Below are 26,187 nucleotides of genomic sequence, written 5' to 3' on the forward strand. Positions count from 1 at the left end.
GGAGTTGATATCTATCTTTTGAGTGGTCTGAGTTTGAGTAGGACTTTTATAGATTTGGTGACATGAATAACTTACATTTTCATCTACTTAAAATAATCCTTAGAGTTGCCCAAATTCTTGTCCCAGTTTCAGTTTAGTTTGTCTTTAGATTAGCTTTGTCGTTATTTCATTCTTCATGTTTTTCCCCCGATGTGGACTTCTACTGGATTATGCCTTTCTCTATTTCTGTCTTTATGGTGTCAAACTGCAATAGAGTTCACAAGGGCACAGTGTTTTGGTTTTTTTATAAGTCCACCATTTTCAACTCAAGGTTTTCACACTGATTCAAAGGGATATAAATACTTTAAATGTGTTAAGATTTAAATTTATTGTGGATTTTTGAAAAAAAGACATTTGAAAGCAACAACCATCACGTACAAATCACACAATCCTCTTGAAGAGCTGTGGCATCAGCTCTTTTCATACTGCAGTGGTCATAGTCGGCATAAAAAAATAAAATCATAAATAGGCTATTTACAGATTTAAAAGGAAATCAGTACAAACCAATATCTGTGCTGTCACTACACACCATTCCTCTGTCCTTAAGTTCTTTGGTCAGAAATGAGCACAACCCAACATTGTCTGATCAATCTAGTCTAAAATTGGTGCAAAAAAGGTTTAATCAACCATAGCATTTTGGGTCAGATTAAGGAAACACTTCTCATCTGCAAATGCAAAGATTAAACCCATTTAGTGTCAGTAGTTAATATCCCCTGATATTGCTCTTCTGAGTGAGACACCTATACTTCAACATGTGACACCTGACTCGGAGAATTTAGAGACCCAGCCCGCTGAGCATTCATTCTTTCATCATTTATCACAAACGCAGCTTCCATCACTCTTTCAGATGAACATTACGATGCAAATGATCATCACATGTCAGAACATCTGACTCAGCCCAATTCAATGCTGAATTTCGATCACATGCAGACGGTGCCAAGTACAGGTCTGAACGCAGCTAATCCGCGCCCACATCTAATCATATAAACCACAATCAGAAGTGGATTTGGGGCCACATTCAATCTAAAGAGTGTCCATACAGTAATTTAATTGTAGTAAGCTCTGCAATATTAGCACTGATAAACACATAACTTGTTTTTTCAAAAGGATAAAAATCTCATAATTACAGCAGCGTGAGTAGAGCACTGATTTACTTCCCTCATTTTTCCCATCTACCTGTCACTCACACAGATACAGAATCACACACTGACAACGAAAACCTTTGTGCAGTCAGAATTATGACATCACTGTGTATTTAAATATAAAACACGGGTGATGCAAAAATCCACTCTCTCATGAGTCACACAGGACGCATCCAAGATGCAGTTTAAGGCCAGGAGTGAAGTGTTTTGTGCCGTTTGTATGTAAACAGATCTCACAGGACCGATGTCGCTACCAGGTCTGAAGGGGGGCCACAGATACAGCACTGGAAAAGCCCTGGTTTACTGTACTATTGTATGTGGCGTGAAAATATACAGTTGGAGTCAGAGAGTAATTTCATTGCCTTGTATGCTCTTAGACAGCATGGTGACAACTCTTTGGATGAAGGGTAATCACCTACAGGCTCATCTGACCCCCGGAGAAAACGCAAACCTGATGCTAATAAAACACTTCCTGATGGCCCTTCAGCAACACAGCGAGATCTGCTGGCAGGCCTCGTCCCCGTCAAGCACAGTCACCATCACCACTCTGGCTCCCCATAGAAAAGTCTTTTCCTTTGAAACAATCACAAGATGGCTCTCGTGCACTCGCTTGGTCTCAGCAGTTCATGGTTCCTTCATGATGTAGACATACACTGTAGAAAGGAAGTACTTCAGGGACTCGATGATGGAGGACAGCCAGTGCTGTTCAGGCGTGAGATCTTTCTTCACCACGCACTTTGTGATGTCCACCTGAAAAAGAGGAGACGCAGTTTACAAAACGTGACAGTTGATCCTCCATTTAAAACCATTTAATAGACTTTAAGAACTGCAAAGGTATGTGATTTCGGGTCTGTATGGTGTATTATATTAGCTATATTTTGTTTATACTGTCACATCTGTGTCTTTTTCTGTTTCCATATGCCATGTTTGTATGTTTTTAATGTCCTGTAATATAAGTGACAGGACAACCTTGAAGAAGAACTTCATCTCAAATAACGGATGATGATGGAAAAAGGAAAATATTTGGTACCAATAACACTAAATCAATACAGATGAAAAATTAAGATATTTGTTCTGATGTCATCTTCTATCATTTGTTTTCCATCTTAATCTGTGAACCCTGAAGAAATTAAAAATCAACTCAAATGTAGTAAATTTACATTAGCAAACTAAATAAAAAACCTAATAGATAAAAATAAATATATACTAATTTATCACTACATACTACAACTCCTCACTTGATTAAAAATAATATAGAATAGAATAGAAATGATTAATCGATGAAACGATTATTAATCAATTACTAAATTAATCGACAACTATTTTGATAATCGAATAATCGGTTTGAAGCTTTTGTTTACGATTAAAACAAGATTTCCAATTGTTTAAGATTCTTAAATATGAATATTTTATTAATTTCTTTGCTCTGGATAACAAAGAAATTAAAAGTCAATCATTTTGGTTTGTGGACAAAACAAGACATTTGAGAACATCATCATTTCCAGGTTTGACGAACACCGATCAACATTTTTTAAGGTTTTCTGACATTCTGAACACCAAAAGATTAATCGAGAAAATAAATCGACAGATTAATCGATTATGAAAATAATCGTTAGTTGCAGCTCTAGAATAGACTTTTATTGTCATTGCAAAACAGACTTTTTGGTTCCTCTCTTTAAGATGTTCAAGCAACAAAAATATAATAGTATAATAATAGTAAGTATAATAGAAACCAACAATAGCAAAAAAAAAATTCAAATATATAGTACAAGTAAGTCACTGAAAGTTGTGCAATGTCAGTGGAAATTGTCCATAGGTAAATATAAATAAATGTACAGTACACTGTTGTGCAATTTGGTAAAAAATCTAATCCAATATGAATAAATGATGCAACAGAAAAACGGAAGCATGTTTGCCTCTGTAAAGGTTTTCAGTATGGTGCTCTATTTTAAAAGTAAAGACGGAGATAATACTATTTTTATTCAGTTTGTCTTAAGGGAAAAAAAACCCACAGTGATCATGCAACATCCATCAGAGAGAAAACTCGACACTTCGCCCACATAGTTACTCATGCATCATGACGCCCAAAGCCATAATAAGGATCATCAGCATGTGCCACAGCGATCTCTTACCCATCCTCCCCGTCTCTTCAGCCAGGGAACCAGGTACTTGCGCACAAACTGTCCCAGACTCTGCACTATGATGTGAACATTGGTCGCACGTTCTTGTCTGACACAGTCCACTGCCAGCGCCCCAGCTACTGCATACATGGCCACCACCTTACCCCATGTTATACCTACAGAAAAAAAAGACAGACATTGCATCAGTTTATGACTATTTGCACAAGCACTGCTGCTCGTTATTCACAAAGAGCTCATTTATGTGCCTGTTTGGGCTGAACTTTGCAGAATTATGTATGTACAGAGGCCATTTAGTCTCTCCTAATCTTAAATCTGTAGTAAATGCATTTAACTGAAAACATTATCCAGCATTTATATATTATATTGAACCAATTTCTTATTTCCAGCCTGTCTAAAAAGTCAAAACACATTGAGATGAACTTTCTTTTGATGACAACTGGCCACTTTATTAGGTATACCTGTTCAACTGATTGTTAATGCAAATATCTACTCAACCAATCCCATATGGCATCAACACAATGCATTTAGACATGGTCAAAACAAAATGCCCAAGTTCAAACTGAGCATCACAATGAGGAGGAGTTACTTTTAAAGTGGCACAGTTGTTGGTGCCTGAGTATTTCAGAAAATGTTGATCTCCTGGGATTTTCAAACACAAACACACCAGCAGTTTATAGAGAAAATTCAAAAAGTGAAAATGTCCAGTGAGCAAAGACCAACTCTGAAGATGTAACAAGGCAAAAGTCTCACTTTATTAGGTGTCCCCTGTTCCTAATAAAGTGGCATCCAAGTGTGGTACGCATCATGCTTGCACGTTTTAAGAAATGAACAATATACACGTCCAAAAAATGTAATATGTACAAAAACAGTTGGGACCGAATGGAAAAACTGATCAAACAATCCCATCTAAAATATTAAATAATGTTGCAGACGTGATGACCTGTATGCAGCAGTTGAAGGTTACGTGCCTTGCTTCAGGGCACTTCAAGTATGAACGAGAGGGTGGGGACAGATAGGGCTGGGTATTTAACGTCAGTACTTTTGTGTTATCAAATGAACTTTGAACTTCCTTTGTATCATCTTATACCGAGAATGTGTCATCATTCAATATCAAATCAGGTTCTACCTCATCAGGACCAGGTTGTGGTCTCCATAAGGACTACTGGAGCTTCAAGTCTTCCAAGTGGCAGAGTTTAGTGACTAGAATCAATAAATTGTCATTTCTGCGACCTGGTGTGTGGATGTGGGGCAGCTGGTGGACCTTGTACTGGAATAAAGTGTAAATACAAGGTGCAAGTCAACAAACAGAGCATTTGTGTTAATGTGGTTGATAACAGGTCTTACTGCGTCATATGCCAGCTGTAAATTAAACAGGGCGAGGCCGTGTTGCTTTTAGACGTGGGTGAAATCTGACACACTTTCCGACATGCAGAGTTCAAAAAGTGATTTTTGCTTTTTAACATTTGAAACAATGAGACAAGACTTCAGTCAAAACTGAAAATGAGTGACATCCGGGCCACCTGTACAGTTTCCAGGGCAGTAGGGATTGTTATAACAACCGTCACTGATGCAGAGCCGAGTCTAATGGCATTAACCTCCTTTAGGTTCGGCTTGCATTGTTCATGGCTGTGATTCAAAGATAAGCAAGGGTTATAAGCAGATAGAGCTCTGGGCCAGCTTAAATAAGATAACTGTCCATGAAAGCTGTCAGAACACGTCACAACTCACTACCTAATGAGAGGCACGCCAGGAATAGAGAGTGTGAAGGATAAAGCTGGAGGAGAGGAGGGTGGAAAGAGAGAGAACAGTAGTGGGAGGCAGACAAGGGTGAATAGTGATACTGATGGAGAGACGGCAATACAGATGGCCAGTTACCCTTTGCCAAAAAGAAATATGAGGATGGATTAGATTCCTGTATGGCTTTTGCATTCATGTATTTGGGAGCATGATAACAAATACCATAAAAGCTGAAAGGGTAGTTATAAAATAAATCCGGGACAGCAGAAAAAACAAACTTGCATAATTTATTTCTATTTATATCCAGGCTCCGACTGGTCCCAGAAGGCAGGGGCAGCATGGGTTCACCAGTTTGTTATTCTTTACAAGGAATCCCACGCTGTTTCCAAAGAAAAAATGATACCGCCATGACGTCAAAACAATCACCAGTTTAGTAACAACACAGCACAAGGCATGATGATTTGATCTCTTTCATGTAACCATGCCAAATGTTAAATACTAGACCATTCTATCTATCCAAAAGGGAAATCACTCTTTTTATTTATGTGCACAAAAAATCTGTGCAGATTAGATCTGTCACCGCCGCTTTGATTAGTGTACAAAACAGATTAGTCGTCAAGACGACCAGAGACAAGAGCCAACAGAAACATGTTCAAGACCCAGACTGACAAAAATGCTCCCAATCCTCTCCTAAGACCAAGATCAGAGTTAAGGTCCATGACATTTAAGAGCCAAATATGCATTAACCTAATTCATATGAGATGTTGCCCAAACATGTCACAAGGCAAACGAGTGGAAAGCCTCCTCCAGGCTGTGCCACACAACTCTTCCCATCTCTAAGACAAGGACCTGTTTTAATGTGCAAAACTTTAGAGAGGAGTTCAGAGCGTGTTGTTTTTCTTACTTTCTTTCACCTGGTCTGTCACTGTGTCAGCTAAAGCACACAATAAAAGTTTTTTTTGTCCACAGCCCCTGGACAGGTGTTTGGGAAAGAATGCAAATTAACTGTGTGCCAAACATATTGACTCATTTAACTTTGTATGAAAACATTTTGTTACAGCTGGTGATCTGTCCAGTGTCTCTTCTGCCAAATGTCAGCGAGGATTGCCTATATCTCCTTATATAGCTATATAGTGGAAAGCGAGATTACGCCTAAAAAAGGGAAAGCCAAAAGACCTTTTTTCTTTTTTTTCTTTTTTTAAAAGGGCAAGTTTGGGCAAAAGACTGGCAGAAAAAAACAAAACTGGTCTGCGGATCTTACACAACCTTTCCTAAAAGTGTCACATCTGCATTCATTTATAAATGCAGAGTGAAATATTGCTATGGAGTAAAACATGACTAACCAAGTGTCTGCTGCCATACCGTATATATGGTATATATATATATATATACATATACATATATATAGACTGCAAAGACTGCTTGAACTGTGATAAAATGTACATTAAGAGTCTGAAGATCTAAAACAAATCAATGCCACTTTGAGTGTCTTTGTAAATGTGGAACTAAGTTTTTAGTTTTTTGAGTCTCACCCACTCATTCTCAGTGGGGAGAACCTCTCAGCCAGCTGGCCCTGATACGTGCTATAACAGTGGCTGTTTGTGCAACACTGTGGAAGTGTAAATGGATGAACTGACACGCAACATAAATGCATCATCATCATCATCATCATCATCATCATCAACACCCACAGGTTCTGGTGAGCCCGCGTACCTGTTGCAAAGATCTCCGTCGCCACACCGATAAAGGCATCCGAAACCATGTTCTCCATGGCAACAGAGATGCTGAGCTGCCGCGCCACGTTCCTGTACAAAGTGGGCTGTATACCCTCCAGCTCGTCGCCTAGGTAACAAAGGGAGAGAACGGGAGAAAAAACATTGGTGAGAACCATCAAGAGTCTGTTAGAGAGACAAGTTATACTAGACATTTACATTATAAAAATGTAACCATTCAACGTTTCTGTTTAGTATTGATAATAGATTGATTGCAATATTATTCAGTATATGGACATTTATGTCTCACTTTTTTTAAAAAGACAGCAGTTGTACAAATGTGAATAAAAACACGGTGAGCAACAGTCATGTCTCTGCTGATGTCCCTCAAGACTCTTGAGAATTTTAGCTGCTGTTTTACGTGAATTCTGTCCTCTAGATATAATCACCTGGCTCAAGATGTTCTCACACACAGAGACTCGCATAATCATTTACTCATCATTTAATCCAAGTTTATCATAGCTTAAAATACAAAAGTACACATAACTACAGTTAGACTACAGGTAATTTGATTCGTATTCATCACGTCAATAACTCAGTTAGCTCAGTCACCCGAGTCCCATTCCTTCAATTCTAGGAAAGTAGATTATAATCCAGGAACTGTGCTTTTTAGACCCAAGGCAAATGACTGAACTGCTGACAAATCAATCAGGTCACACTGGCTTTCAGCTGAAGACAATAAGAATGCAGTGATTGCTTTTGAAAGCAATTAAACAATCAATCAGAGTTGGATGTATGTGAAACTCTCCTCCATTTTTCTACAACCTGTGTCCAGTCTTTGCTTGATTACAAACTCCAATGAACAAAACTATGTTCAATGTATGTTTATGTTGGACTTTAAGTAGCATAAACTAAACTAGCCATTTGAGCTAATCACTCCTGAAAATATGAGGAAACCCCAACACAGTTGAGGTCAAAGTGCACAGGGAGATGACTTCATGTTGCTAGGATAGTTTCTCCACTTTGACATTTAGTCTCATAGTTCTCTATGACTTTTACAGATGTTCAGGTTTCTCTTACCGAGACAGAGGAGCACTGTAGACACTTCAGCGAGTGCTGCATTCGAGGGAGAGAGGTTGAGTTCAGATTTGGACCATCCCAGCCCGTTCTGGTTGAGTCTGGACAAAATGTAGTCTCTGCACAAGGCTTTGGACTGGGACACCAGCTCCTTCTCGGTCAGAGAACGGTCAAACACATCCAGGACCTCCGCAGCAAACACAGACGACCTCCGCAGAACGTCCATGTCCTCCTGCAGAGGATCTGGGTCAGCGTATGCGACCTCTTTGGATCCACTCAGTCTCAGTGACGGTCTTTATCCCGGGAGAAACTAAGTTTCAAGGTGGAGACAAAATGGCAGCTGTGAGGAAAGAAAACCTTTGAGGCATCTGGAGTTACAAGTGGTTAGATCTAAAGGACATGGAATACACGTTTCCACCCCTAAAATGGTGTGGTTGTGTGCGGCCTTGCATGTAATGCAGGTGGGCCTCAGACAGGGATGTACTTTTTACAAAATTAATTAAAAACATACATTCTTTATTCAGGAAAACAAATATAAACCAAAATATGTGATGTCTAATGAAAATGTGATGTGCTGCTATTGTTATTCACATATTTTATGATACATATTGTGTTTATATACAAATATTAGGTCATAATCACAGTTATTTCAATCCATATTGAGATTATAATATTTACTGGTCACTAGGAAATGATATGTTGCAAGTGTTAGAGGTTTATCTCTGTGTTGTGCTACAGTACACTCTTGCTAATGGACAAATCTCGACGTGGGCCTGTGAAGCATAATTGATGTATTTCAACTAGCACTTTTAACAGATTTAAAATGAATGTGCGTGCAAATACATGCAGACAGCAGAGTCTGAATCAGAGCAGAAACGTATATGATAAAATACAACGGAGGCGTTATTGTTATGAGTCACATGGTGGGATAGTCAAGACATTGCTACACTTTCTATGATTACGCAACAGACTGTTTCTGCTACAAAGGCAACAAAACACCTATATGTTGATTTGAGATTTTTTTTTTTTTTTTAAACCGTTTTATATGTTTCGGTAAATGATTAATTTATTGCCATTGAGTTCGTAGTGCGCAAGAGGGGGAGAAAAGGGAGAAAGCACGTTTACCTTCAAGATGAGAAAGCCCACATCCACGCCTCTGAGGTCACAGGTATGCGCGGCGTCCTCCGATAATTGACCTCCAATTAAAACTTAATCACAGAACATTTCAAAGCAAAGCAGCTCCCTTTCTACCTCTGTGCTGGTTCCCACCTAAACATGGTCGTCTCTCGCACCAAAAACAGCTCTTCTGCTTCCGAGAAAACTGTCAGGGACTCACAGGAGAAGAGTCTGGGCGAAGTTCTGCCTCAGGTCTGACTTCCAGGAGGAATCTCTCACCAGCTCCACTCGGAGTCGAACTACTGGCTTGGCTTGAAAGGCACCGACTGATCCGAGCGCGAGGACGCCTACCTGTTGTCTCACCTTCCCATTGGCGCGCAGAGGGTGCGTTGATTTTCAGAGCCAGGAAGAGCCCGGGGGGAGGAGTTAGAAGCCTGACTGCATCACAGCTACTGAAAAAGGCAAAGCACACAGCGGCGGACAGAGGGAGACAAATCAGCTGCATCCACACTTTCATTCATGTCCTGGCAGATCACCCTGCAAATCAGGGGCGCAGTAAGGAAAAAGCTGCCCCTAAGGCAGGGATCAGCAAGTGAATGTAGTCGAGGGCCAATTTTGTTTTGTAAGAAATAGAATATTGGGCCAAAACATGGTATTTTCATCAGGAAAAAGTGTCTTAAACCGTATTCAGAAACAAAAACACAGCAGTGTTTTTATTTTTCAAACCAAACATTTAGTTTAGGTTAACTGTCAATTCTAGCAACATAATCTATTTTCACAGTAAAAGCTCTAAACGCGATATGAAATTGACATTTTTTGTGAAGATATAAGCAAATCCTTTAAGATCAAATTTGTTAAATCATGTGTCGGCCAGATACTGATGCTGGCGGGCCACAAATAATGTTATATCATTTATGTACGTTAGTTCCAATTTTTGTTTTTACTGACACACATCAACACTGACTTTACCATGAATGCCACTTATGGCGCTTTTCCACTACACAGTTCCAGCACGGCTCAGCCTGGCACATCTCAACTGTACTGTTTGTTTGTTTTTTTTGCTTTTCCATTAGCGATAGTACCCAATACTATTAGTAACTCCTCTGGTGAGGTTCCAAGTGATCTGAGCTGATACTAAACGTGACGTCAACAGACTGCCGGCCACTGATTGGCAGTTTAATTAACTGATTCTAATGATTCAGTTACACCAAAACCAACTGTTTAACTAGCCGCTAGTTTTGTGTGTTTGTGTTGCATATAGAATGATGCCATAGCAGTTTCACGCAGCTGCGCTATTACAACTCCGCCCAAGGTGGGGAGATACCATAGTAATGTAAAATACCAAACAGAGTCGAGCTGTGCCGAGTCGACTAGTGTTATACTCAGCAGTGCACTCGGTCAGCGAATGTGTCCCACAACACACTTAAGAAAAACGGAACTATCCCTTTAACCTTGCAAGATAGGATCATTTTAATAATAACTCATAACAAAAATGTCATTTTGGTTGAAAATCAGATCTGGAATATGGTTACCAGTACAGTATATATGGATGATTAAATCTAGAAGAAGGCAGTAAGGCAACATTAAAAAAGCAAGATCCAGGTCTGAAAAGCTTATTGCATATTTTAAAAAATGCAAACGTTTGAAAATTAGACACTAGATCTATCGCAAATACAAAAATGGTGTGATTCCTTGTGTATTAACACTGCCAACCCATACACTTCCTGAACTTGTTCTGCCTGCCGAGATGGGACTTTTTTTCACGGGTAAAAAAGGATTCAATGTAAATCCTGTGTGTCGCTGCAAAGGTTCTCAGGACTCTGAGGAAAGTCCTGTGGCTGTACTGAGGTAGTAGTTACAGCCACCTGTGAGTCATTAAAATGGAGATTCCCAGGCCAGGTAGGTCAGGTGTGTCACCCTGCTGGTGATGTCACGCCAGAGTTTATGTAAGTGTTCCTGCTGAGGCCAAAAGTGTCACACTTTTAATCCTGTGCAGAGACAGATAAATATAGATGTCTTACACTGCACTGACAGCACTCACACACACACACTCGATGATGCTTTGTGTGAGGTGGTTTTATTACTGTTACTGGGAGTACATTTTAAATTTATTTAAACACTTTTTTTTTTATTTCATTGTGGTCAACAAGGTAAAGTTACGTGAGGCTTCAAAATTATATCAGGCACCATCACACTGATTATTATTATGTGTAGGGTTATGAGAGTATCAAATAATTCCACTCTTAATTTTACTGTCTGAACCTAATATGGCCTTCATCTATTGTTTGCCTCATTAATCTAGGCTGTTTCAACTAAACTGTTTGGCCACTGGGTGTCGCTGTTTCACTCTCAAGATTCAAAGGATAAATACTACAGGTGAAATTCAAATGTTTCTGTTAATTATCAATGCCATTGCTTCTGTGTTGTTATTCATAATACATTAGTAAAATACCGTCTTTATTCTTTTCTCCGTGGTAACATTTAGTATCTATTTAGTACCACCAGTAGTCAATATAATATTATATTACATAAGAATATATATTACATATAAATATATATATATACAGTACTGTGCAAAAGTTTTAGGCCACCATTAGATTTGTTGTTTTAGCAATGCTATAACGACAATGGAGGATAATTATTTCAATTTCACTTTACTGGAACACATCCAGAAAATATGTATGCAGTTTTTCAAATGAGAAACCTTAATTTCCAAATGTGAACACAGACGGCAGGTTCTCTCAGCACAAGTATGTCAGCAATGTCGTAATATTGCAGTCTGGCACATGATGGAACACAGTAGCCGTGGCATGTTTGACATTGTTGCTAAAGCACTCATGGAATCTGTTCCAAATGACAAAGATATCACTGAAAAGTTAAGTGTATGAACTTCATAAACAATGGGAGTCTCCCTTGACAGTAAATATAAACTACCGTGCTGTTTACATTCATGTTTATAAAGGACACTCATGGCCACGTGTGTCCTCTCACATCCACAAGCATCTGCGCCATCTAAATTGTCACAATTGGCTAATTGAAGACCAGCGGTGTGTCTCGAGGACTCTGACTATTACCTTGTTATGAAGTTGTGCAGAGACCTATAGTCTCCAGACAACACAATTGCTGTGCTGTTGTTTCTTATAAATGCTGCCACATCAGGACTAAACTAAATGAGAAATGGACCACAAGACCATAAGAACAGGGAGGATGTTGTCATGATAGCAGCATGTTTTTCATCTTTTCAATGATAACAACTCTCACATTCATCTCCAGTTTATGCCTCAATCTCTACCAGCCATCAGTCTGTGCTTGGAGCCAGAAAAAAAAATGTAGACAGCAAAGCAACTATTTTGTTTTTGGAGGTACTTCATGTTTGCACACTTTAATGACTGAAATGAGGTGACATATTAACGTTGTAGGAGCTGGTTTACACTCATCGGTGTGGCTTTGTTTCTCCATTCAAGATTCAAAGATTTATTTGTTACGTGTAGTGTACAAGTACGGCAACAGTGAAATGAAAATGTGACTATACTGTGCAAGTGTAAATATGAAATACAAGAAGAGCTAAAAAAAATGTTAAGCAAGGAAAAAAGTATATATGTACAAGTGACCTTATGGCTTGAGGGAAGAAGCTCTTCCTCAGGGGTTCAGTCTATGTCAACTACTCAAGGATGAAACAGCATGTTATTATTCTGAAAAGAATATAGACAAATGCAGCAGCTTTAAAATGTTAAATGATGTGACTCTATGCAGCTTTTCCATTGCAGGAACACTTGTGCAAAGAGCAGCCTTCCCCCTCATTCCAATACAGATCAATAAGTGAAACTGAACTGTTCCATATGTTAAACACGTTCAGTGTCTCTTTTGTTTGAATTGTTTTTACCTACGGCGAGTGAGAGTGCCACACCTTTGAATAGCCATGAAGTAGCCACTGGTCATGTGTTCAGCTTCTCTGAAATGTACCCGCCGCTCACACGTTAAATTCCTGTAAGCTCAAGTCGGTCAAAACATGCACACACACCACCCCCCCCAAAATGACTTATTCTGAATTCAGTTTCAAGTAAATTGAGTCAAACACACAGTGAGGTGAGGACAGTGAGGACAGAGGACACATTTGTGTTGTCTGTCTTCAAATGTCCAAAGTAAAATTTGCCATGTCACATTTACACATGAACGTTTGTCTAATTTATTTAAATGCCACAGAAATTGAGCCCAAGTGTTTAAAAATCAGGAGGAAAAGCAGTTAAAAAGTAAAAAACAAAATAATAACAATAATTTAAGAGTAAAATACACACAAGGCAATATTTAAAAAAGATATGACACATATGTTCGACATTCAACTTTTAATGTTTCAGTGGCAGAGTTGCATGTGCTCAGCCTGAACAATGAAACAATGTAAAGTGACATTGGTGTTTCGTCTTTCTTGCCCTCTCTCTCTCTCTCTCTCTCTTCCTCTCTCTCTCTCTCTCTCTCTCTTCCTCTCTCTCTCTCTCTCTCCCTCCCTCCCTCTCTCTCTCTCTCTCTCTCTCTCTCTCTGCATCATTCACACCATTCCTTTCATTCCAGCCAACGTCTCAGTCTAACGAACATGTGGAGGAGGAAACTTTGCGCACCATCCTGGCCTCACACCCTTTATTGCCGGGCTTGGGGAACAGGTAAAACCAGCAGGCAGGGTCTGGGCAGGAACCCAGCCTTTAAGCCACTGTGCAGGAAGGGATGGGCAACTCACAGTGTGACACAAGGTTAGTGAATGTAATTGATTTTACCTTTGGCCGAATTAATGTTTAAGGGACTTTTTTTTTTTTTTATTTGTGCAACCCTTTTTATCTTTTACTGAGGTCAGAAACTTGTAACATGTATTTAACAAAGAACACTCTCAGTCTCCTAGTGTTTTTACACCAATTCAATTTTTTTTAACCCTGTGTTTATTAATTGGCCTTTTTTTCCAAACAATGGGCCTTTTCACCCCCCTGGTCTTGGTTTCTTTGACCATCCTCCAACTCTGATCCTATCCCTGTCACCACCATTGACGAGACAGTCCAATCACTGACAGGCAAACTGCAGATGGAAAGGTGGAGCTTAGCACTGAAACAGGGTGTGGTCCTGAAACCAGCAAGGTCTGTAGTAGTGGCCTTGGGTTTAAATTGACTTGAATTACTTCATTCTCCTAGTCATCATAGCTGGCCTCTCTCACTTCCACTCATCACCCTCTTACTTTCTGTCCATCTTCACACATCTTTCCTATCTATCTTTTCTATGAGAGATCCCGCGCCTGTTTGAGGACAGCAGCTGGACAACAGCCTCCCACGGCATAGCTGCTGTGTATGTATCCTGGTCTCCACTTTACCACCCACACTGGTGCTGCTGATCTCTGGGATCTTTGGGGTTGGCTGTGCAGGAGGCAGGGCTGAGGAGTGGTGCTCAGCAGGTGAGTCACTTTCTTCCTAGAGTTTTAGGGGAGTCACCTCACTGGCCAAACTCAATTTTGCTGTTCCTGTTACTGTGTGTTGTGCTTTAATTGTAAGTATATGCATTTGTCTGGTATTGTGGTGTTAGGTAACACTCCCTCAGCTCGATTTTTAATCAAGCTTCGGGCAACAAATCATTCATTCTGCGTCTTTTAAAACATTTTCTGGAGTTGCACCGGCTGAAAAACCCTGATCAGCTCAGATCTTGAAAGCACATTTTGGCTAGGTTGGCCTCATGGGCCAAGTTCTCTGCCTCACCTGTTTGACTTGCTCTGTTAGTCAGCATGAGAACATTTCATTGTGTTTAGACTGACGGCAGAACAGATGTCTTTAGAACAGATGTCTTCAAATTTTGTCAGTCAGTTGTTGGTTTTTGTTGCTGTAAATTGTATTTATTTTGACTTGCTTGAGGATTGTGGGTACAAGATCTTTGTACAGATTGTGTTCCTCGTATTCCTTGTTTGAGTCACAGACCACCATTAGATTAGATAGTTTGAGCAGTGCTATAATGACCATACAGTATACTTCTTTCTCAATCCCTATGTCGGAACACACCCAGAAAATACGGGAAATGTTGGCTCTGTAGGTTAAAACAAACAGAAAACCTGCTTCTACGGGTTAAAATTTCAAGTATGTAGTATGTGACCTCCCCTTACACTTAAACCGTCAGTATGGCCCCGGCTCTCTTAAAACTGGAGCTGAACCCTAGTTAATGTTACCGGTAAAACCTGTGTCTGTTCCATTAATTCATCTGCTGGGAAGAAGGTATATTGTGCCAGGTTTATTCAAGACACGTTTGGGGATTTCACACACACAAACTCATACTAGACCAATTTTCAGTCCCATCATTCCAATCCAAATGCCAATGTGACAGACATGAAAAAACAAAGCTGGTGGTGCCAGTAGACTATTGCACAGTACTGTATGTTTATGGCACAGAGAGTTGTTTGATGAGCCTGAGCAGCTGTCTCGTATTTGTTCAGTCAGTGAGGAGGCAGCTGGACAGGTCACTCACCGCCTTACCTGCCCACTTCACCTTGTTCTCTGCTCACTCTTAATGTCCTGGTTTCTGAATCTTTTTGTCTTTCCTTTTTTTTTTTCTCTCTCTCTCTCAGGGGTTTGATAAGAGCAAAAAGGCCATTTGTCACAATGCTGTCGGAAGCCCTGTCACACGTTTTAAAAATGCATAGTTATCTACGATCCAGAACTGGTGAGTGTCTTTTGTTTCTGTCTACAATTTTTCTGAGTTTTCTGCTTTTGTTTAAATCTGAGCAGTTGCCTGTGGAGTGGTCAAAATGTTTTCTAAAAAGATATATAAGCTGACTAAGGGGCAACAAATGGCGTAAATACAATGTAAAGGAAGCCGTCACACTGACAGCTGGAGTTCTTTTAATTGATTAATCCATACATGCCTGATTATTGCTGCCTTGTGCTTTTGTATAGCGTCTTTAATTATTGTTACTCTGTTGATAATGTTGATTTGGTTATACAGTTGTGTGTATGATACATCCATGGTATGATGTTAAATGACCTTGTCTTTGCTAGAACTCCCTTTTTAAAAAAAAAAGAGAATTTGACCTATAATGTGAAATACAGTGCTGTATTCCACTATATTTCACATCTCTCTTGGTTAAATAAATCAATAAAACTCAACTAAATCTAAACTTCAAATGCAGCAGACACTCATGATTGATTGTCCACGTTTTGTTTGTCCCTCAGATGTCCGAATCAGAGACTACCCTCTGATGCGGGGCCCTGAAGAGATGACCACCATCCTTTTGGCCTATGTCTTCTTCTCAGTGTATTTTGGGCCTCGTTTTATGGTGAACCGCAAACCATACAGCTTAAAGAAACCCATGGTCGTCTACAACCTAAGCATGGTGTTGCTAAATGGCTACATAGTCTATGAAGTGAGTGTAAAAAAATAAAAATGACAGCTGGGGTTATTTGCTGACTCAAATCATCAAATCATGTTCACATAACACTGATCATGTGTTTTTTGATTCCACAGTTCTTGGCTGCTGGATGGGCCACGACCTATACATGGAGATGTGACCTCGCTGATACTGGCAACAGCCCTATGACTTTTAGAGTAAGGCAGCAAATGGTTCATCGTCTGTCTCTATTATATAATGTGTACAGTCTTTGTGTCCTTTTTGAATGTTCATGTTTGGATATTTGAGATGACGGCTGTTTTCGTCTCTTCCTCCCACCAGATGATACAAGCCTCTTGGCTTTTTTACATTTCAAAATTCACCGAACTCCTAGACACGGTAAGGACATTTCCGTCTCTCCTTCTATCGATTCTAACCACCCTTTGTTACAAAACACAAGTTGGATAAGTTATAGCTCATGTGCACATAACATTGGTCTTAGCTGTCTTTTTTATTTTTTTTATTTAAGATCTTTTTTGTGCTGAGGAAGAAACAAAGCCAGATCACATTTCTCCATGTATTCCATCACTCGGTCATGCCCTGGTCGTGGTGGTGGGGCATCACTCTGACTCCTGGTGAGGATAACTCTGCTTTACACTGTGTAAAATGTGTTAGGACATGAATGTTGGGCTAATTTAGAAAATACTAGAAAGTGCTCCAACACCACATTCTTCCCCCAACAATACACCTGTAAAAATGTCTGGATCTGCACTAAATTGCACCTGTTCACAGATGGCATCCTATTTTATATCTGATATTTCTTTACTTATCTTCGCATTATCTTATAATTTGCAAAATACAAAAGAAATATGGCCAGAATCATGGCCATATTTCTTTTTCTTTTTCATGATAACAACCTAAAGGAATGACTTTTGATAGCGAGGAGATGAGTAACTGTAAACTAATAATTGCTTTCCTGTATATTTCTCCTCAAGCTGCCGGCATGGCCTGCTTCCATGCCATGTTGAATTCAGGAGTGCATGTTATCATGTACTCCTACTATGGACTCTCTGCTGCAGGACCTCGCTTCCAGAAATACCTGTGGTGGAAGAAGTACATGACTGCCATCCAGCTGGTACATGCCTTATTTATTTTAGAATTATTTCAAACATATTCTTGTTTTGATCTTTACTATCCAGAATAACTGATTATTTTTTGTATGTCCTTTCCCCTGTTTTTACAGACGCAGTTTATCATGATTTCCGTTCACATCAGTCAGTACTACTTCATGGAGAAGTGTGACTACCAAGTTCCCATGTGGATCCATTTGATCTTCATGTACGGCGTCTTCTTCTTCATACTTTTCTCCCACTTCTGGGTGCAGGCCTACATCAAGGGCCATCGACTTCCTGGGCCAAAAAGCACCCCAAAACTGAACGGCTCTGCAGGTGAACCAATAACTGCAGTGGCCAATGGCAAGCACCTGGAGAATGGAAATGCTTCCCATCATAGCAATGGCAAAATCCTCATGGGCAAAGTAAAGGAGGTCTAATGTGGTGACTGGAAATGAGGAGGAACAAGGCCGCTCTATAAAGACCACCTTGAATTTGTCCTTTTGTGATTCATATCCAGTAGTGGATTGGAGTGACACACATTCCGATATACTACTTCTAAACTTTTGTAATTTTTATATAAATCTCATGCTTTTTGAAACTATATGCACACCTCTTGGGATATGAATGCCTTACTGGTGACATTGTGATTGTTAGTTGTGAGTAACCATTAACTCTGACACTCACTGAATGTTGAGCTGGTGCACATTTTGTCACTGATTAGTGTTCTTCAACTCGAGCTTGAGGCCACGCGAGCTTGACCTACACTGTTTGGCCGGCATGACCCTGTTTGTTTGGACGTTTTGCACCGTTTCCACTGAAGACTATCACATGATGTAAATAACCGCTCAAAAGTTTGTCAAAATTAGGTTTTCATTGTAAATGTGAATGTTGTTGTCTTTTTCTCCCCCCACCCCTTGTATTTATTTATCGTTTGAAATAAAATACATTTTAGATAAAGGTCTGTCTCGTTTGGAAAGCAGTTGTGGTGTGCACACGTTTAACTAAAAAAAAAAAAAAAAGCCACACTGAAAATGTTCAATTTTAAGAATTGTGGAAAAGAAATGTTACACTGTATATTACAGCATTGTGATTTTGCATTTTATTTTGCATAACTAGGTGGTGACTTCCACTGCTCTGTGTGTTCATTATTCATGTTGTGCAACAGTATGGGATGGTGTATTCTCAACACAGTCTGAGTGAAACCAATAGAGTGCTCTTTCTCATTAGAAAGAAATAAACAAAATACTGTATGAATTCATTAATTAGCATACCAGTGTTTTGATTTTTGATTTGACGCTTCTCTCACCTTTTTAAATTGGGTTGTTTTACCCTGATTATGTTCAAAATATTAAAATGTTTAATTAGAAAACGATTTTTCCATTTTACCCAATTCATGGTGTCTTCACTTCTAATGAAGGCTAAAAAGCTCCAAAATAAAGTTTAAAAACGCTGTCCTTTGACTTAAATGTTTTTCTATTTAAATGTAGCTGTCTAGGAGAAGCAACATGGGAACTTAATTATGTCAGATCATGCAAAGACTAAATACAACATACTCGAGCTAAGAAATGTTGCTGTAAAATGTGTCAAACAAATATTCTTCTCCCATACAGTGAAGAAGAAATAAACAGCCCAAAACATGACTCAGCTAAAATGTTACAGATTTTTATTTGCATTTTTTTTTTTTAAATTAAAACAAAGCTAATGTGTCTAATTAAATCATATAATGCACTGCTTGTTGGTCTGACCATGCTTTTTTTGGCTGTGGGTCGACCTCAAAGCTCTTCCACAGACGAAAGGTCTGGGTACGGTCATCCCCCGGCTCCACATATATATAGCAACACTATATGTTAATTTAAAATGCCTAATATACAGTGTCATTTAATATTGTTCTTAACTTTCACCTGTGTCATTATCATCAATGAGTGTTTGTATTTTAAACTGGTCAATTAAAAAACAAACAAAACAATATAGCTGTATGGCAGAATATATATATATATATATATGTGTGTGTGTGTGTGTGTATACCACCATCTAGTGGGCAAACATGATAGTAGATCTTCAAAAAGAATAAAATCTACTCAATTAAAATAAACCAGAAAACAGTTTTCCATACCCAAACCTTTTTTCTTCTTTTTCCTGACACATTGTTGGTTCACATCAGTAAGCTTTTACGTGCTGTTTAATTACCAGTTCTGTAAAATGATCATTTTATGAATATGGTGATTTTTGTGTTGCTGTGAATTGTAATGTTGTCTGTCAGTAACCCTGTTAACTACCTGTCCATGAATGTATGCAGTTATGTACATCAGTGCAGCCACAAATACCGTAGACATAACAGCAAGAAATACCCTTTATAGCACAGTGTAAATTGCATTGTCCTTTATTGCAGGTTGCCCATTTGATGATTAATTCAGTAAGTGTAAATAGTTCAAATATACGGCTGCTATTAAGAATGAAGCTTTGAATTACAATGTTTGATAATCACTGCCTTTTTGCTCTGGACCCATTTCAGTCATGTCCTAACATCAGTGTCAACGATTGTCAATTACTAGATATATATTTTCTGGTTTCTTTGCTCCATATCACAGAGAGATCATTAAAATGGAAGAATTTGCAAGACATTTGAGATCATCATGTCCAAGTTTGAGAAACAAGTTCTTGTTCAATGGAGAAAATAATTGACCAATTAAGCGATGATGAAAATCATCACTAGTTGCAGTCCTGTTCAATTGACTTAGTATTCAATCTTCCATCCTGTCCTTTCAAACCATGTCCACACAGACTAAAAATGAAACACAGGCATGAAACACTAAATGCAACGTAGTCCAGCTAAGAAATGTTCCTCTAAAATGTCAAACTGACAAGCACTGAATTTAACAATACAAAACACATTTAAATTTGTATAAGCAACGGACAAAATTAGTTATGCAATCAAACAATTTATTTGTAGCCCAGTTCAGGATTTAAAAATGTATCCCATTACAAAGCAAGCTGAATGAAGGTTATAAATACAGTTGCAGAACACATAAGTTGAACACCCAATTTTGCTTTACAACACTTGTTTAACACCTGTATAAATAATACAGACAGGAGCAGTAAGACGTCGATGGCTAAAACACTGGGTGGAAATCTTTATTGCGAATTAGATAAAATATTTGTGCAATTTCATTTAAGAACAGACCGAAAAAACCTCAGTTAAAAAAAATAATTTATCGGATTGAATGATGAAATGTACCACCAGTTGATTTAACCATCCTTTCTTTGGCCTTCTTAACAGGGTCAACTTCAAAGCTTTTCCACAGGCGAATGGTTTCATCCCCTGCAACAGTTGCAACGGTGGAGCAGTCTGGGCTCAGAGTTAAGTTGAGAACTCTGTCCTCGTGGCCTAAAACAAACAGAAATTACATTCAAGTATAGTTCACTAGGTGTTAATGTAAAATATGAGAAACCAGCATAGAATCTGTCTCCTCAAAACAATTACATACCATTGAGCTCTGCGACTCTCGTGAGCGTTGGATACTTCCAGATTACAACGTTGTTGTGGGCATAACCATGGGCAGAGACCAGCTCCTTATAGTTGGGCGCAAACACCAGTGACGAGATCTAAAAGGCACAGTTAACATGTAATCAAGAGCCACGTTAGCTGTTCTGAGTTTAGTTCTCAAAACCAAAATAAAAGCAACGTTAACAAAAACGTATCAGTGGGCAGTACCTGGGACTGAGTGTCAAGTGAAGTGATGCAGGAGCCACTGTTTACATTCCAGATTCGGATGTGACGATCACTGGTACCACCTCCAGATGCCAGGATGTTTGGCTGCCATGTACACCAGGCTAAAGCCTACAACAACACATCCAAATAGATTTTACACACCTACAACAGAATATTCACGACAAGTATCTTCGTGTCATCAGAGTTCAGTGAAACAAGTATATACTGTAGTTGTCTACCTTGACGGCTCCTTGGTGTTCACTCCAGCAGTGGACCGCCTGGCTCCCGTTGCTGGCGCTTCCGTCCTGCACACGGGGCCACACACACACCAAGTTGTCATTGCCCCCACTAGCCAAGTATCGCCCATCTGGAGACCACTTCAGCCCACACACTTCCTGTGAGTGACCATTGATTGTGGTGATATGATGGTTTGCAACCCTCACATCATGATGATGAATGTTCCCTGATCTGGAGCCACTGGGGGGGGGGGGGGTAGGAAACAAGACTTTTAGTCCATCAAAAATCAAAACCATTTGAATTAGTGGTCTTAAAATGAGACAAGGAAACAACTGTACCTGGAAAGAATATGGTCATTCCAGCTCAGGCTACCAACTCTAGCTGTGTGGCCACCCATGCTACGTAAACGCTTCTGGTTGTCGACATCCCACAACTTAGGAAAGAGAAAACAAAAACAACCAGTCATTAAAAGATCCTGCAAAGCAAATTCAGCATTCCAATTCTTCACTTTTATGCATTAGAAAAAAGTGGCTGAGAACAAAATGTGTAGAGTAAAGAATTATGGAGTCAAAACTGAGAATAGTTTCTCTCCAGTAGTCTTTTCATTTTTTTTTTTACTAAACACTGATGTACTGACATTAAGACTTTGAGTGGGTAGAATATACATGATTTAAAAACCCTTTTTTAAACACCTAGACATTTTTTTAATCCCTCAAATATGGTATGGTGGTCATTAACATTTTCCGGTGGGCCAACAAAGTCAGAAGTGATATTTTAGCAATTTACTGGGACTTTAAGTTCCAGACCTCATGAACTCCAGATCCATGTGTACATCACCACACACACACAGACCTGAATTGTGGAATCACTGGTGCCGACAGCCAGGTAGCTTCCCTCCTTGGTCCAGGACAATGAGCAGATGTAGTCCTCTTCCCGTTCCATTTTCATAAGAAGAGTGATGTCTCCTTGAGTGGCATCCCACAGATAAACATTGTTGTGAAGAGCCACAGCTAGAACATTTCGACTGCTCCAATCAAGCAGATTCAAATCTGAAGAAGAAAATGTACAAATGAGAACTTTGATTTACACGGATCGCTTTTACTAAAAATATTTTGATCTAGTGCCGTAGTCTCACGTAATGACATTAACCATACGTCTGATTGTTGTTTATATGTATAAAACATCTCTTTTGGACATACTCCACATTGATAAATTACTTACAGAAATCATTTCGAAGGTCAGGAGCATCTAAGATTCTCTCAGGAGTTGAACTTATGTATCTTGTCTTCTTGACTGAGGCAGGAGTCGCAACCTGACTGTAGAGGACTTTCAAGTTGTTTCGATAGCCTATGAAAACAGAACAAAAACACACTGAAATCCTCGCCATATTTATTCATACTTTGCAGCATGTTGGCATAGTATCCCCAAGGGATGGGAATCTGTACCCGTCAATATCGTTTACTGGATCGGATGTCGAACAGATAAATATATAATTTGATACAATCCAAAAATCCTTTAAAATCACAGCCGAGTCATGTTTGGGCTCAGCTCTTTTTTGGGAGAATAATATTTGTTACACAGTTGAAAAATTGTCTTTGAAATGACTCAGCACAAATGAAATACGGGCTTCATAGTTGATCTAAAATGACAGTATCGGTAGATACAAGTTTGTGATATATCAGACACAAAAAAGTGATATTGTCCTATCCCCAACATCCTTACCTTCTGGTGCATTCAGTGGTTTCCCTCCAAGGTGCAGGATCTTTGCGTCTTCAATGTTGAACCCATTTAACGAGACGGACCAGGCTTTCTGGTTTTCCTGTTAGTGATATACAAGCAACAATAAAGTCCTGAACTTGCAAAATGAATCATAGACAGCATCTAAAAAAGACCACTTGTTCTGGACGACACACTGAAAAACTACAACACGTAAAGCTTACTGATGTTGTATTGTTTGGGTCCACAGGCTCATTCTCCTTTGTGAGCAGGAAACTTGCCACATCCATTTGGTTACTGTTTCTGGTGGGAATGAAGCGGTCAGCACCAACCTTGGAAGGTGTTTTTTTTCCTTTGCCTATGAAACAAAAAAACATATTTATAAGACTGTACAGAGAGATTGGCGACCTATGGGTGCAGTGTGATAGAATGGGAAACTGTTCTGCATACGGTAGGAAGGACCTGTGGTGAAGGCAGCTGACCAGCTGAAATATCCAATAGATTTCACGTTTTTCATGTTCTAGGTTTGTCAATCACTGAAGCCTTTCAGCCAGTGATCAACATTGAGCACATGGCAGTAATTGATGGGTTTAAATGCCTTTACTGGTCACTAAAACATGAAATTGCCTTGCTTGATCTTGCCAAAATTACTTGGCTGTGACTACTTCACCAAACTTCAGTTAAATTATCTAAAGAAAAAAAAAAAAAAAAAAGAGGCTATACTTGGTATGTGTTATGTTACCCTCTTTTTTTAGATTGACAAGAGGGCCTTACGGTTTAACTTAACTAAAAACAATTGTATTTTTCTGTGTTTGTCAAAACAGTATTTCAAGAGTGTGCCTTTTTGTATAGTTAGTGTATTGTTAATACATGTCTTATAATAACACAAGTCGTAATTTCATGGTTCCTGTCAACATTTTTTTTTTTTTTTTTTTTTTTTAAATAAAAACACAGCGGGTTGCCTGCACCAGGTTTAGCAGGTTTCCTGGGGGAAACCCTGCAACTGATATGGGACCAATCTGCAATGTCTAAAAGGGGCATTTACATCAGGGAAAAAAGCCTGTTCTCTCCTAAATCCCACTATACAGAGTAATACAGCTTTACAAATGGCCACTGTAAATCTCCATCCAACCCACAGTCAACAACAAATTATCAAAAAATCAAATTAACTGTTGTACATACTGTTGAACAATTACAAGCATCAAGATCAAATAATTAATATTAAGATTGATAGGTTTACTCAAGAACAAAAGAGACTGTTATAAACAAATGACCACAAAAGCACTATGTACAGTGTGCATGCTTGTAATTCATCAATTTAATGTACAATAGTTTCCCTGTTCACAACTGCTTTCTTGATCTGTTGTTCAGACTCTGGGTGGGGATGGAGATTTAGAATAAATCTGTCTTATACGGTCTTTTGAAGAGCTGCAATAATCACACAGATCTGTTACATTTTACATGACAATTATATTAAAGTTTGGGTAACATTGCTCTTGTGTGAAGTACATTACCTGGAGTTTTGCTCGGTGTTTTGGAGGAACTCAGCGACACATTGGAAGATTTTCCCGGAGTCAAACAGCTAAGCCCAGAGTTGTTGGAGGAGCTGGTCTTCCTCTGCCACCTCGCCACAGGAGCGTTTGTGATGGGCATGTCCAGCTTCAAGATACTGTGGATATCGTTCTCTAACCCAAACTGCGCCATTTTGTCCAACTGTTTACACGAAAGAAAATAAAACTGTAAACTTTATTCTACAGTGTTTACTTACAACACAAGCTAGTTACGGCTGCGCACTGTTAGCTTAACACTAGCGTTAGCACTACTTTAGCAGCTGGTTAGAGCCAGTAAATGTTTCAGTCGAGGACAAAAACGCTGCAGCTAAAACAAAATGTGCTGTAATCACACAACCCATTAGTTAAAGCGACTGTATTTAATACTAATTAAAGTCACCTGAGCGCAAATCTACATCGCAGTTTGTAGCTCTAAATCGTCAACGGCTAAGTCTACGTCGAGTCGAAAAATAAAATTTAACTACGCGGACATTCCTCCATTTAATTCGTCATATTTAAATGGAAAGTGACTCTGCTGTTGTCTCAAAACGAACACGTACGGTCACATTTTCCAGAAAATAAGGAGAACGCCGAATTTACACTTACCTCAATATGCAACAGTTTGAATCTGGTGAGAAACAACGCCACACAGTTTAAATGCTTGTATCTCGTACTGTGATTGGTTGATTTAAGGAACTGCCGCATTGCTATGGTAACGCTGCGTGTGCGTCGGCGTGATTGGTGGATTGAAAACAACTTTTCTTCTGCCACAAAAATAAACATCGCCATCTAGAGGAAAAACATGATAGTAGGTCTTCATGTCAACAAACTAGAAATCTACAGTATTTTCTTATTTTCTATAGCCAACCCTTTTTTTTTTCTTAACCTTTTTCTGACACACATTGTTGGTCCACCTTAAAATTATGAACATTTGATCAATATTATGATTTTTGGTGAGTGAGTCAGTGAGTGAGTGCGTTGCTGTACTAAATTGCCGCTATAGTGCAGTGTAAATAGAATTGTCCTTTATTGCAGGTTGTCCATTTATATATCACAGATACATTCCATATAGTGGGGAATCATGTCCACAAACCTGGCTTGTCCTCAGCAAAACTTTCACCTTTTTTTGTTCATTGCAAGTTTCAGGGTTCACAGCCAATGATCAGAGATCCTGAATAATGTAATACAAAGGTATATCTGAGATTTCAGCAGAGCATCATAAAATGTTTGTTTCTTTTATTTGTTTTCAATTATTCCGTTGATATTATTGAACACTTTTGCAATCTTATCTAGATAATGATGATGGATTCATTCATTTGCGAGCCAAATGAAGGCTAAATAGTGATTAACTATTAAGTTGTGATTGTAGGGGCCACACAGGGGAATGGTGGCTAGCACTGTGGCCTGACAGCAAGAGGGTCAAATCCTGGTTCGACCAGGGGCCTGTTCTCAGAGTGTGTGTGGGTTTCCTCCCATAGTCCAAGCACCTGCAGAGGTTAATTAAAGAGGTGTAGATGTATGGATTGTGATTTAATTGTTGATCAATGTGGTGCA

General features: G+C 39.1%; 3 protein-coding genes across 4 annotated transcripts; 1 reads left to right on the forward strand and 2 right to left on the reverse strand.

The window, feature by feature from the left end:
- Positions 1 to 348: 348 nt before the first annotated feature.
- Positions 349 to 9,335, reverse strand: LOC131472283 (bcl-2-related ovarian killer protein homolog B-like). 2 transcript variants are annotated; one of them, XM_058649287.1, is made up of 5 exons: positions 8,974 to 9,335; positions 7,852 to 8,158; positions 6,773 to 6,901; positions 3,314 to 3,477; positions 349 to 1,931 (listed from the first exon to the last, which is right to left on the reverse strand). In XM_058649287.1, exons 2-5 carry the CDS (start codon positions 8,072 to 8,074, stop codon positions 1,806 to 1,808), a joined length of 642 nt encoding a protein of 213 aa, XP_058505270.1. In that variant the 5' UTR covers positions 8,075 to 8,158; positions 8,974 to 9,335; the 3' UTR covers positions 349 to 1,805. The 2 variants fall into 2 exon arrangements, with proteins under 2 accessions (XP_058505270.1, XP_058505279.1); XM_058649296.1 differs by having other exon boundaries at positions 7,852 to 8,188.
- A 4,489-nt stretch (positions 9,336 to 13,824) lies between these two features.
- elovl1a (ELOVL fatty acid elongase 1a) lies at positions 13,825 to 18,679 on the forward strand. Its single transcript, XM_058650898.1, has 8 exons — positions 13,825 to 14,392; positions 15,548 to 15,642; positions 16,152 to 16,342; positions 16,444 to 16,524; positions 16,649 to 16,705; positions 16,836 to 16,941; positions 17,302 to 17,441; positions 17,550 to 18,679. The coding sequence occupies exons 2-8, from the start codon at positions 15,582 to 15,584 to the stop codon at positions 17,856 to 17,858; spliced, it is 945 nt and encodes a 314-aa protein (XP_058506881.1). The 5' UTR covers positions 13,825 to 14,392; positions 15,548 to 15,581; the 3' UTR covers positions 17,859 to 18,679.
- Positions 18,680 to 20,344: 1,665 nt separating this feature from the next.
- On the reverse strand, positions 20,345 to 25,337 carry cdc20 (cell division cycle 20 homolog). Its single transcript, XM_058626384.1, has 11 exons — positions 25,240 to 25,337; positions 24,598 to 24,796; positions 23,308 to 23,441; positions 23,090 to 23,186; positions 22,589 to 22,714; positions 22,220 to 22,416; positions 21,706 to 21,800; positions 21,370 to 21,607; positions 21,134 to 21,259; positions 20,907 to 21,024; positions 20,345 to 20,806 (listed from the first exon to the last, which is right to left on the reverse strand). Exons 2-11 carry the CDS (start codon positions 24,785 to 24,787, stop codon positions 20,631 to 20,633), a joined length of 1,497 nt encoding a protein of 498 aa, XP_058482367.1. The 5' UTR covers positions 24,788 to 24,796; positions 25,240 to 25,337; the 3' UTR covers positions 20,345 to 20,630.
- Positions 25,338 to 26,187: the final 850 nt, after the last annotated feature.

This window comes from Solea solea, chromosome 1 (genome assembly GCF_958295425.1).
Source record: "Solea solea chromosome 1, fSolSol10.1, whole genome shotgun sequence".
Classification (NCBI taxonomy): domain Eukaryota; kingdom Metazoa; phylum Chordata; class Actinopteri; order Pleuronectiformes; family Soleidae; genus Solea; species Solea solea.